The sequence below is a fragment of the Elgaria multicarinata genome, chromosome 9 (genome assembly GCF_023053635.1).
Source record: "Elgaria multicarinata webbii isolate HBS135686 ecotype San Diego chromosome 9, rElgMul1.1.pri, whole genome shotgun sequence".
Taxonomy (NCBI): domain Eukaryota; kingdom Metazoa; phylum Chordata; class Lepidosauria; order Squamata; family Anguidae; genus Elgaria; species Elgaria multicarinata.
Window position 1 is genome coordinate 34,742,048 of NC_086179.1, and position 11,969 is coordinate 34,754,016.

At 42.7% G+C, this 11,969-nt stretch overlaps 1 protein-coding gene across 1 annotated transcript; it reads left to right on the top strand.

Moving 5' to 3' along the window:
- The first annotated feature begins 20 nt into the window (after positions 1 to 20).
- Positions 21 to 4,979, top strand: POLR2F (RNA polymerase II, I and III subunit F). Its single transcript, XM_063133514.1, has 5 exons — positions 21 to 201; positions 840 to 909; positions 1,384 to 1,514; positions 3,225 to 3,296; positions 4,809 to 4,979. The coding sequence occupies exons 1-5, from the start codon at positions 182 to 184 to the stop codon at positions 4,897 to 4,899; spliced, it is 384 nt and encodes a 127-aa protein (XP_062989584.1). The 5' UTR covers positions 21 to 181; the 3' UTR covers positions 4,900 to 4,979.
- The last annotated feature ends 6,990 nt before the right edge of the window (positions 4,980 to 11,969 follow it).

An 11,969-nucleotide genomic window follows, 5' to 3' on the forward strand; every position in this document is an offset into this window, starting at 1 on the left:
CTCTGACACCGGAAGTGCTCGTGCTGAGCGTCATTTTCGGTAGAACGTTTGTGGGTTGTTGGGTTTGTTTCCCCGCTCCCTTCGTTTAGGGTGTTTTTAGGGGGCTTGTTGGGTTTTTCACGCTTCCCGTCGTAGTGGTTAGTCTCGCGAGAGCCGCGCGCCGAACCGGAAAGGACGCAGCATGTCTGACAACGAGGATAAGTAAGTGGGAGCGCGCGGGGCGAGTGACGCTGTGAGGGGATGGAGGGCGCTGAGGCGACGGGGGTGGTCGGTTGGTCGCTGTGGGTAGAAGGGGGAGCAGCCGCAGGGCGTGGTGGGCCGCGTCGTGAGTGTCTGTGGCAGGACTTGTTGAATCTAGGCTCAGTCCCAGGGAATAACAACAACAACAACAACAACAACAACGACATATTCAATAGTCAGGAAATTTCTGAGCCAATAAAACACAGCATGACTTGGCAAAGCCTGTCACGTCCGTCTAGAAAAGCCACCAAGAGCGAGAAAAGGGAGATAATAATAAAATCCTGGGGCGACGCATTATCATCATCATCATTATTATTATTACTATTACCTACTTCCTCCCCAAGCCTCGTATATGGTTCTGCCTACTCCCCATTTCACCCTATTAACAATCCGATGGGATAGGTTTGGCTGAGAAATAAGTGACTGGCCCAAGATCACCCAGCCATGGCTGAAGGAGGGATTTGAAGTCAGATCCTAGCTAACCATTACATCACAACTGAATGGTTTTTGCCTGTTGTCACTCACAGTATCTGTTGCCAATAGTTATGGAAACCAGGAAGAGAACTTTGCATAAGTCTTTAATATATTTCTCTCACCAGTTTTGATGGAGATGATTTTGATGATGTGGAGGAAGATGAAGGACTGGATGATCTGGAAAATGCCGAGGAGGTAAAGGAGTCTAGTTTGTGTAAAAATTACAGCATTTGCCTACAGTGTTCTGAGGAATAACTTAAATGTGTTTTTTTGCTTGCTTGTTTTTGTTTTTTTGGTCGCTTGTACATTTCTGTGTTTTGCCAGGACACATGTTTTCATTGACAGGCCAGAAGCTAAAGGCAGATAATAGGAAATAAATACAATATCTGTAATCTGGGACTACATGGTTCCATTCCCTAGTGAGAATAATTCAGATGATAAAACTTGGCAACTATATGTAGTAATCAGATAAATATTTCCCTCTTTTAGAGTTTTATTTAATATTCCAATTTTCTATTATTATTATTATTTATTACATTTATATACTGCCCCATAGCCAAAGTTATCTGCGCGGTTTCTATGGTTTCTCAAGCAATTCTAATGACTCATGCATATATCTAGTATGTGTAACTGCAAATGTAGTTATTATTCCTTATATTTGTTCTATAGGAGGGTCAGGAAAACGTGGAGATCCTGCCATCTGGAGAGCGGCAGCAGGCAAACCAGAAGCGGATCACTACACCTTACATGACCAAGTATGAGCGGGCCAGAGTTCTTGGTACCCGTGCACTCCAGATAGCGTAAGTATGGTTTTGCTCCATACGGGCTATGGGGCAATGGAATTCTGTAGCTCTCTCCCATATTTAAAACTGCTTGTATCTGGGGCACCATCTAGTTCTGATTTCACTCCTCTCCCTCCCTCTCGAAGATTTGGTGTTCCAACCAAAGACAAAATCTCCAGAGTTAAAATAGGAGCAGGTATGGGGCTTTTGCTATATCCCTGAAGGTTCTAGGCTTTGTCTCAAGGCATAACATATGTCTATTTCAGATTGGCTTGAGAAATTTCCTCAAAAGTGGTCTCATCATTTAAGTATGTCATATAAGAGTTGTGTCTCCAAGTGCATACCCACTGGATTACTGGAAGAAGTGAGATATACATAAGGGCTGACAGACAGTAGGTTGCAACTGTTGTAGCGTCTACAGCCTAACCTCCCCACTCTGAAAGCTTTTCATATGTACATGTGAAACTTCGTGCTTGTTCTATTACTCCTGGTTATTGCTTCCCAAACAGTTCCATTCCCATATATTCTGCTTAGAAAAAGATATCTATCCAATGCTTCTGATTTAATGCCTGTATCACTAACTTACTTTGCTACAAATATAAAATCTGGGCCTGTAGGAACCTCTAGTAGTTAGAGCCACAGAGTGTGCTTAGTCCTAGTTCCTCCAGTATCCAAGGCAGTATGCCTCTGAATACCAGTTGCTAGGAAACCTAAGCAGGAGGGTACAATCGCTCTCATGTCCCACTTTTGGTCATCTCATAGGCGTCTGACTGGCCACTGTGAGAACAGAATGCTGGACTAGATAGGCCTTTGGTCTTATCCAGTACAATTCTTGTTGTGTTCTTATGCTGAGGATGTGTTTAGAACTTCTCAGTATGTGAGCTAATGAGGTGAATGCACTAGTGATTATTAGCAGAGATTTTGATAATAGTGTGCAGACAGTTGCATAAGAATACCAAATATCCAGGTAATATTGTTCAAAAACATAGGTGGTTTTAAAAGTTCGTTCTACTATCCATGAACATTAAAATAAACTATCTAGATCCTAAGGTGTATTGGCTAGAGAGCTTTTGTCATCTGAAGAAATGACAAATGTGGTCCAACTTTCTCCTTTTTCCTTCCTAGTACAATTTCTCTAATACATTAATGTTACTTATATTCGCATACAGTAACTTTACTGGACAGGGGCTAGTTTTCATGCAGGGAAATGTGTGGAAGATGGGAGATGCTGTCTGGACATATGAAAAGAGGATTTCTATCCTGTACTCAAAGAGTAGTGGAACTCCTCCAGTACAGTGGACAGAGGGGAAAGGGAAGCTTTAGGACGAGGTACTGAAAGTGCAGTGATCCACTTGTATTGCTTCATATTTGGGGGCACCTGACGTTTTTCAGTGCCTTATCCCACCCCCCTCAGTATTCTGAATGTGCTCAGTATAAGAGTTTTTGAAACATTAGTCAGTGAAAGTGCAGAGACATATCATCCAGTGCTTGGTGAAAGCTTCTTCTCAGAGCTCCAGGAAAGCATACAGAACCAGTGCAATGCTCTTGAGCTGAGCCTAACCAGTATCTTATCAGAGCTTTGACAAGGCAAAAATTAAATGCAGTTCTTTGATACAAAAGTTCCCCTGTGATGTTGGTTTTTACTGTCTGCCTAAAACTCAAAAGAGCTACCACTTTCCAGGTTATCCCCATTCCTGTAATGATTACAGAATCATTTTACATCCTCAGCATGTGTGCTCCAGTGATGGTAGAGTTGGAAGGAGAGACAGACCCCTTGCTGATTGCAATGAAGGAACTCAAGTAAGTTGGGGTGATTCTAATCGTGTGTGTGTGGTTTATCGTAGAATGTGTTCTACTTGAGTATAGAAATAACATGTGAGGGTGAGGTTTGAGGACAAGTGTGTTAGCTTCACCCCTCCTGTAACTGCCCTATGCCATCCATAAATTGGAGAGGTAAATTCTACAATGGCAAGCCTCCTCTGCTTGTGTAGGCTTTCTATGCAGTTCAGACCTCTGATTTGCTGGGTTCTAAATCTCACAGGGAGTCTCCACTAGTAAAGAAGGCTTCACAATCTAGGCGTTTGCCTCTCAAGTCATAGAAAGTGACAAGGGGGCGGAACCAGGCTGCTCTTCTCTGCACATGTTGATTCTACATACAGAATACCTGAATAGAGCTTCTCTCAACCCTGAAAGAGGAAAACTAGCATAAAATAGTTCTTAAAGCAATGTGAAAACGAGGGCTTGATTTTGTAAGTGCACATGTCTATTAAGTAAAAGTAATAATAAGCATAATAATAATAATAAGCAGATTGTATGTAAGATTGATTGACTATAAAAATGTCTCTAATGCCTTTTGATAGAAATTTCCAGGGTGGTTTACATAAAAGAGTTTTTGAATAGTTTGTTTTTCTGATGAATTGCTGCTGTTCAGATTCTGAAGTTTTCTCTGCAGGAGTTAATCAGTACACATTGCCCTTTTCTCTACATCTGTGCAAGTTTATTGTATTTATTTCATTTATAGCTTGTCTTTCTCCATATAATGGACCCCAGACTGGCTCTCATTTTCTATATAATGCAGCATTTCTACACCCCTGTCCCTGTAATTTTATAGAAACAATTTTTTGTGCAGCCCAAATGTTAAATTATCTAAACTTGCTTGGCTGTTTGTTTGAGCTGGATGAAAGATGTCACGTTGATACAATCAAGAGGAGGTCATGATGAGGGACGTGCTACCACAGATGCCATTCTGGATATGGCTTCGGGCCATTGTAATGAATTCTTGTGATTTTTAAAGATTTCCGTGTTTTTACTTTTCATGTGCTGCAAGATTATAGATTTGTCCTGGACAAATTCCAAAGTGGCTAAATACAGTGTTGACCTAAAAAGTCTTATTTAGATTAAACTGGATTTGAGTTTCTTTCCTTTCAGTTCTGAATTGTTCACTTTTCCAAGAGCTTTTAACAGCTATTGTATTCCATGCAGAGGTGGGGCCATTTCTGTGGTTGGTGAAATGTATGAATGCTTTAAACTCTGCTAGACAGATGTGTTATAGATAGGGCTGATAGTGGAGAACATTTGTGTCACCCCAGGTCTTTATTCAGTTGTTTCTGCCTGTTCATTGGGAAGTTCAGCACTGTTAAGTACAAAGCATCTCCTGCTCAACCTTCTTGGGGGAGGGGGGATTCAATACTTTGAGTGAGAAACTTTTGTCAACTTTAAATGTGATATTATATGAGCAAAGTCCACTGGGTGAGAGACTTCATAATGTAGCCAAAGTGCTCTCTTCTATCTGCTTTTCTTTCCTCCCTGCAGAGCTCGGAAGATTCCCATAATTATCCGCAGGTACCTGCCAGATGGAAGTTATGAAGACTGGGGTGTAGATGAATTAATTATCACAGATTAATTGGCTTCCCTTCTGTGCTCCACCTTCACCTTTATTCCAGATTTTATTTTATTTTTGTGTAAATAAATACTAAAATGCCACTGCTTTTTTGTTCTTCTTTTGCAATTTAATTCTGAGGAGGGGTGTTATTTCTCCTTTTTCTTTTCTTTCTTTCATTTTTATGCTGTGGCTACTCCTAAGACCTTTTTCTTTTGAATCCAGGCCATTTAGTCTGTTGCTGGCCTTGCAGAACAAAATGAGGTGCCTACTCCCTTTGAAACATTACATCTGTAACCTAGTAGGCATGCAGGGTAGGGTGGGGTGGGGGCACAAGAGAAGCTTCCCCTGTACTTGTCTCTGACCATCATGTTATACCTAAGCAATTTTAAAGTGATCCTGCAGCTGCCAGACTTCAGATACCCTCTAAGGCAATTGAGAGACCCCTTTCCCCCCTGACCTACACCCTTTTCCAGGGGCCTGTAGCAGAAGAGACATTTCTGTTGCTTGCCAGCAGACAGACATGCCTTTGTGCCTGGGAGCAAGTTGCCTTGGAAACCCCCAATTTCCCCTCTGATCAGGGCTGGTTCTGTGGGCTTCTCAGGAGTATCACAGAGCAACTTTCATCAAATCTTCCATTGTTCCCTGCTCCTGCCCTGGCTTCTTATCAATCAACAGGATCCCCTTACAGTGGCTGATCTGCAGCAGGAAGCATAGTTGCCTTGATGAGTCCCTACCTAGTGAGGCTCTGCTCGGCATCTATAGGTATAATCTATGCCTTATGGTATGTATTGGTGCACCTCTTTCCCACTGCCTCAGTACTGTCCCAATCATCGCCTTACTATAAACACCTTTGGTTGTACCATTGCAAAGTACTATATGCATCCCTGAAAAAGCAAGAAGAGAGGTTCCTAAACTTTACCATAGTGTGTGTGAGAGAGAAAATCTTTTGGGGCACCCCAATGGTAACAGACAAAACCAAAGAGAGTATTTGCACTTGAACAAACAAAAAGAAATGATAAAAGAGCTGCTACTTAAATGTTTACATAGGGATAGCCATGTTCGTCTGTTGCAGAAAAGGCAACAGCATTGTAGCACCTTAAAAACTAATACTTTTTAGGTAGGTCATTGTTTTGCTATTTGGATATAAATCTCAGATTCTTCAAAGTGTTGAATAACAGCACAGGATTCCAGATTTTAACTGATGCATTAAACTCGCATGCATTAAACAAAAATACAAATTGCATTTATTTATATATAGTGGGCATAGGTATAGAAAACAACATAACTAATTTTAAAACAGTAACACCCATTAAAAATAACACCCTTAAACCGCTGCACAGCATTAAAAAAACAAAAACAAAAAAACAATCAGTGGCATATTGCAAAAACTTCGGAAATAAAAACATCTTAAGCTTCTGACCAAAAGCTAAACAAATTGGGCCCCAACTGGAGCTCCCTAGGCAAAAAAAATCCGAAAGGAGAATGTCACAACTGAGAGGTGCAGGGAGGGGGGCTGTCCTCTGCTCTTGCAGGCTCCACCAAATGTAAATGACAGGCACAGAGCAAGACTTAATTTGCTGATCTCGGTGTATATGGTGGTACATAAGGGAGCAGGTACTTCCCAAGGTATGCCAGATGCAGACTTTAAAGCTGGGCCATTGAACCCCTTTCAGCCGAAGTGCCAAATTCAATTTCAGAGATGCTCTTGGGGACAGCATTCCAGTTGTGGGTGATGCTGAAGGCCTGAAATTCTAAAAATACCAGTACATTTTAGTTGAAACTCTTACTGCCAGTAACTTTAAGGGTCAATGCTAGCACCTTGAATAGGGTCCGGAAACAAATTGGAAGCTGAAGCAGACAGGCCAGCATTGATTGGTACCCATTATAGTGTCCAGGCATCTCTTTAGGGAACCAACTGCTGTTGCTTGATTAATATAAATAAGTACTAGAGTTGGGTTTCATCAACATACGAATAACACCACACTCCAAAACTTTGGAAGGCTTTCCTAGCAGCTTTATAAATACTGAAGAGTGAAGAAAACAAAATGACCCCCATGGGACTTTTGCTGTGGTGCAGAAGTTAGAGGAGAAGTTTCAGAGTTCTGCCGTGTGATACCACCTGGACAAATTAAGAGCAGAACCACTCTGGTGCTTCCAACCTGTCTAATTGTATTATCTAAAGTACTAAAAGCCACTGAGGTCAGGAAGCACTAACAGGGTCAAACTCCTTTTGTTGAAGTCTACATTTAGATTTCTCTTGGGGCTGCCAACCCCTTCATGGCTTGGGACCGCAATACCTGATGGAACACCTCTCCTGACATGAACCTATCTGTACACTGCGCTCAACATCTAAGGTCCTCCTCTGAGTGCCTACTCCGAGGAAAGCTCGGAGGATGGCAACAAGGGAGACGGCCTTTTTGGTGGTGACCCCCCCACCTGTGGAATGATCTCCCTGATGAGGCTCGCCTGGTGCCAACTCTCTTATCTTTCAGGCGCCAGGTCAAGACTTTTCTCCCAGGCATTTGACAGCATTTAACAACGCTAAGCTTGTTTTCTAACGGACCCCCGAACTGTTGTTTTGAAATGGATACTGTTGTTTTTATACTGTTTTTTTTAAATGTTTCTGATGGTTTTTAATTTTTGTATACTTTTTTAACTTTTGTAAACCGCCCAGAGAGCTTCGGCTATGGGTCGGTATATAAATGCAATAAATAAATAAATAAATAAATAAACTTCACCACTACCATCTCCTCCACTACCTTGCTGTCAAAAGGCAATAAAGCCTAATTTCCTAAGTTGGCTGCATCCAGGATGGCCTTTTCAGTTTGTGGCAGATAATAGCCTCCTTTGGTGCTGCAAACATCTTTCCTTTTCCACTGTAGAATTCACTACAGATGTTTTAAAGAGTTTTAGTGACATCCTTTTGCTAGCCAAAAAAGGTAAAGCAAGCAGTTGTCCTGTGATCTTGTCTACAGCCATGTGTCATCATCATTGAAGCTAATCCCTAAAGGGGAATTAGGTGGTGCCCACTAGATGTTTTGGGCTACCACTCCCATCAGCCCCAACCAATATGGACAATTACTGGGGGTGCTGGGAATTGTAGTTCAACCCATCTGGAGGGTGCCCGTTTGGAGAAGGCTGCTTTAAAGTTTAAACAAACAGGTGCAGTAGACATCACGGGCACGCTATAAATAATGGTATCTAAACCAGACAGGATGCTAGTGATTTTTACCAGCAAAATGTTGAACAAATTCATCACAGTCTGTTGAAGGTCTCATAATACCTAATAGTTGCCAGCATGGGAGATAGAATAATCCTGTACAAAGGAATTGTTTTTCTGGGCAGCATCTTTTTGGCACAAGGTTGATGAAGAAAGATTTCATTGCCTTCAAATGAGTTCCAAACCGTTTGCTTAAATTCAGTGCAAGTCTTCCACTGTGCACTCAACTTACAATTTCACTGCCTGAAATTCAACAGTGAACCAAGAAGAAATCTGACTCATTGGAGACCGTGAAGGGCGATCGTATCAAAATCCCAGATTAGTTTTTGATTCCAATAATCAACTAGGCCGCAGACCAGAATGCAAGTGGGAGCAACTGACAACCAGACACTGGAGATTTGGAATTCAGTTGGATTCATCAGCTTTCAGGAGAAGACAATCTTAATTCATCTATCAACCCTGCAGAGGTGAAAGATTTATACATCCCATGCCTTGACCAGGTAGTGGTCTGTCCACAGCAACAACACAATAGAAACGCTGCCCAAAAACTCACAAGTGGAACACATGCTTTGCATGCAAAAAGTCCCAGGTTCAATCCCTGGGAAAGACTCCTGTGCAAAATCCTAGAGAGCTGTAGCCAGTCAGTGTAGGCAGACTGTACTGAATGGACCAGTTGTCCAACCCAACCTAAAGCTTCCTGTATTCCTAATCCAGTATAGAAGTATCTGTCCCAGCCAAAATTCATACATTTAGGCTGAGGGGTCATATGGCTATTGAAGTCCTCCTGGACAAATAGCCGTCGTTCTCTATTGCATATTAATTTGGGGAACTCATTACTACGGGGAGGGGACCTTTTTCGGTTGTGGGTTGGATTTCTTGGGAATAACCTCCCTGGCTCCAGATTCTGGTGGTGGGCAGGGTTGAAGCCAGTAGTAGGCAGGGCAGAGGCAAGAGTGAACAGGCAAAAAAGAGTGAACCGGCAAAAAAAAAACCCTTTTCCTCTTTTTCTGCCTTCTCTTACCACTCTTTTTTTCTGACACCCCTGATCTCCCCAACCCTTCCTTTCCTCCCAATAGGCTGCTCAGAAAGGGACAGATTGCTGCCACCAGAGGTCTGAATGGATCGCTTGCGGAGGGCTTTTGAATAAAGACTGAGAGCCGCACGCAGTCCTGCAGCCAAAGGTTGCCCACCCCTACAGTGATCATATCTTCCTATGTGCAAATGGAATGCAGAGAAGAGAACTGTGATTTTTTTAAATATATATATATATAAAAAGCAGTGGTTTCACAGGCAAGTTTGTGACACGGCCGTTAAAGAGATAGGAGAGCCCAGCTGTCAGCAGGAGCAGGCACTAAAACCACAAGGAGGGTGTTGTGCGCGCACAGCAGCCTTGCCAAGAAAAGGTTAATCTGCAGAGTTATAGCTTGCAAGCCTCCGCGCCCTCCCTGTTCTCCCTGGCGTTTAATCACGTTGGCGTGATGAAATTTCAGTAATGAAATGTGCCTTTGTGTGATCATTTTGGCATCCGCAATGGAGCGCGGGAGTCGTTTTCTCGGTCCTCTTAAAAAAAGAAGGAAAAAAGAGAGAGAAATAGCTTCTTTGTTTTAATGCTTCCCGCTCCCACCCCACCCCACCCCCAGGCCCAAGCCTTGCATCTATATCAGATACAATTAAAGGGCTAGGAAGGGACTCTGGGCAAAGCTCTCACCAGACTGCAAAGGGGAATGTGCAGCCCCTTTATGTCCAGTGTGGAAGCTGGTGGGTACCGGATCCTGCTTTTGCTGTGAAGACAGAAACATAGTTGCTGGCACCAACGTCTGCCAGCCAGTGACTAAGAGAACACATCACCACTCCCTGACCCAGTCTTCCTTGTGGGGAAATGTGGGGAGCACTTGAATTAGGCTGGAAGGATCTCTTTGACCGGCTTTGCTTTCATACCTTATGTGTAGTTGTACCTTTCAGCAGTGACACTCTTTTGTTGGCAATTTGTCATGTATGAATTTCCATAACCCAGATGTGCCTCCCCAGAGCTATTGCCAAAGCAGGATTCGAAACATTGCTCTTTGCTATCCCTCTGAACTTTTACATTGGGGTCATTTCCCCACCCCCGCCCCACAACTGGCCTTTTCTTTTCTTGATCCTGGATTATCAGAGGGCACATCTTCATGTGCTCTTAACCCCCTTAATTTCCTCTTAATTTGCTATGCCCTTGCTTTTAGCAAAAACAGAGTTTTGTGGATCTGAAAATAAGAAGTGGGCTCTACCAACCTGCCTGTGTCTTCAGAGGAGGTTTTTCTCTAGATTCCTTTACCAGGGGAAGTTTGTTATATAGAAACAAGGGGAAGGGCCTTCTCAGTGGTGGCATCCTGGCTTTAGAATGACCTCCCTGTAGAAGCTCAACGGGCATTGACATTATTAGCATTCTGACATCAGGCTAAAACCTATTGATTTGCTCAGGCATTTTGAATATTTAACACTGGTTTGTAGATAGTCCACTGTGCAGTTTTTATGCCTCTGGTTTGTTTTATCATAATGCTCTTTTACTGTTTTGTTGTATTGTATACTGCCCTGGTAGCTGTTGGGATGAAGGGCACTTTCAAATATTTTTATTGAATAAATAATAGCCCACCACCAAAGTTTATGCCATGATAAACCAGTTAGGCTGCAATCCAATATCCACTTACCTGGAAGCAAGGTCCATTTTATAAGATCACAGTATTGTCTTTAAGAACTGCACTCAGGTAAGTAAAGGGTCAAGCAATGACTGCTCCCACCCACCCCTTTTGAAATTAAGCAGAGACTTAAGTTCTGATTTGTCAGCCACAGGTAGCTGAATGTGTGGATCCTACTACTGTAAGGCTTTACTTTCCAGTGAGAGAGAGCCAACCGCTCTCTTCATGGGTGCAGCATTATTTCTCTTTCCGGTTGACCTATCCCCGTACAATCCTGTTGCTTCCCTTCCCCTTAGGTACAGCTATGTATACGGGGACACTTAATCGAGAAAGGTTACCTACCCTCTAGTCATTGACTTGTTGCCATGAGGAAGGCAAGGCCCAAATCGCTTCATTTGGCTGGGCATTTAAAGCATTCGAACTGAAAAGATCCTCAGCCTACAGAACCAGAGCCAAAGATTCCCATTAAAGTCATTCGGGATCATGTCAGGCCAAACGCGTAACCTACTCACCCACTGCATTCTTTGCATGTGCCCACACACAGAATGAGCAAATAGTGCTCTCCGCTGTGCAAAACGTGGCATTTTCTAACTCTTAGGTGACCTCTGGCTATGTATCCCTTCTTACCTTGAGCCTCTTGCTCTTGTAAGAAGATATTCTGAAGTGAAGAAAGGATGTGTCGTCTGTTCATCATCTTGAAAGACTTGCTGCGTAGATCCGATAGAGTGGAGCTGGGGAAGCCTATGAAAATCATGTCCCTAGCTTCTCCCGGCTGCTATGTAGCATGACAACTTAGAGATCAGAGGGTATATCAGTTGTCTTCCAGGATAGTGTGGTGCCTTGAAACAAAGGAATGATGGTTTGGAATGGAAATGCCAGTGGTATGGAGGAAAGAATGAGATGGGGCTGCCGTAAGTGCCCTTGCAGAGATGTGTAGGTGTCTTTTGTTAAAGATCCAGCCTTCACTGATGAAAGAGGCAGGTCTCTGAGCTTGTTTGCCCCAAGTGAAGAGTTTTAAGTCAAACCAAAGTCTTAATGGCATAGAGAAAGTGAACAGAATTAAATTGGCTTCCCTCTCAATATATTGCTAGAATTGTGAGGTTACCCAGGGAAAATGATTGGTAGTAAGTTCACAAAAAGAAGGCATACTTAATACAATTAATAATTAACTTCCTGACTTCATTCCCACAAAAGGTGAG

What these genes read in the sequence shown, in the direction of transcription:
- POLR2F (XM_063133514.1), top strand. Translation starts at nt 182, where the DNA reads ATGTCTGACAACGAGGATAA. An exon ending in ATCTGGAAAATGCCGAGGAG is followed by an intron (nt 910 to 1,383) that starts GTAAAGGAGTCT and finishes TTTGTTCTATAG; the next exon opens with GAGGGTCAGGAAAACGTGGA. An exon ending in ATTGCAATGAAGGAACTCAA is followed by an intron (nt 3,297 to 4,808) that starts GTAAGTTGGGGT and finishes TCCTCCCTGCAG; the next exon opens with AGCTCGGAAGATTCCCATAA.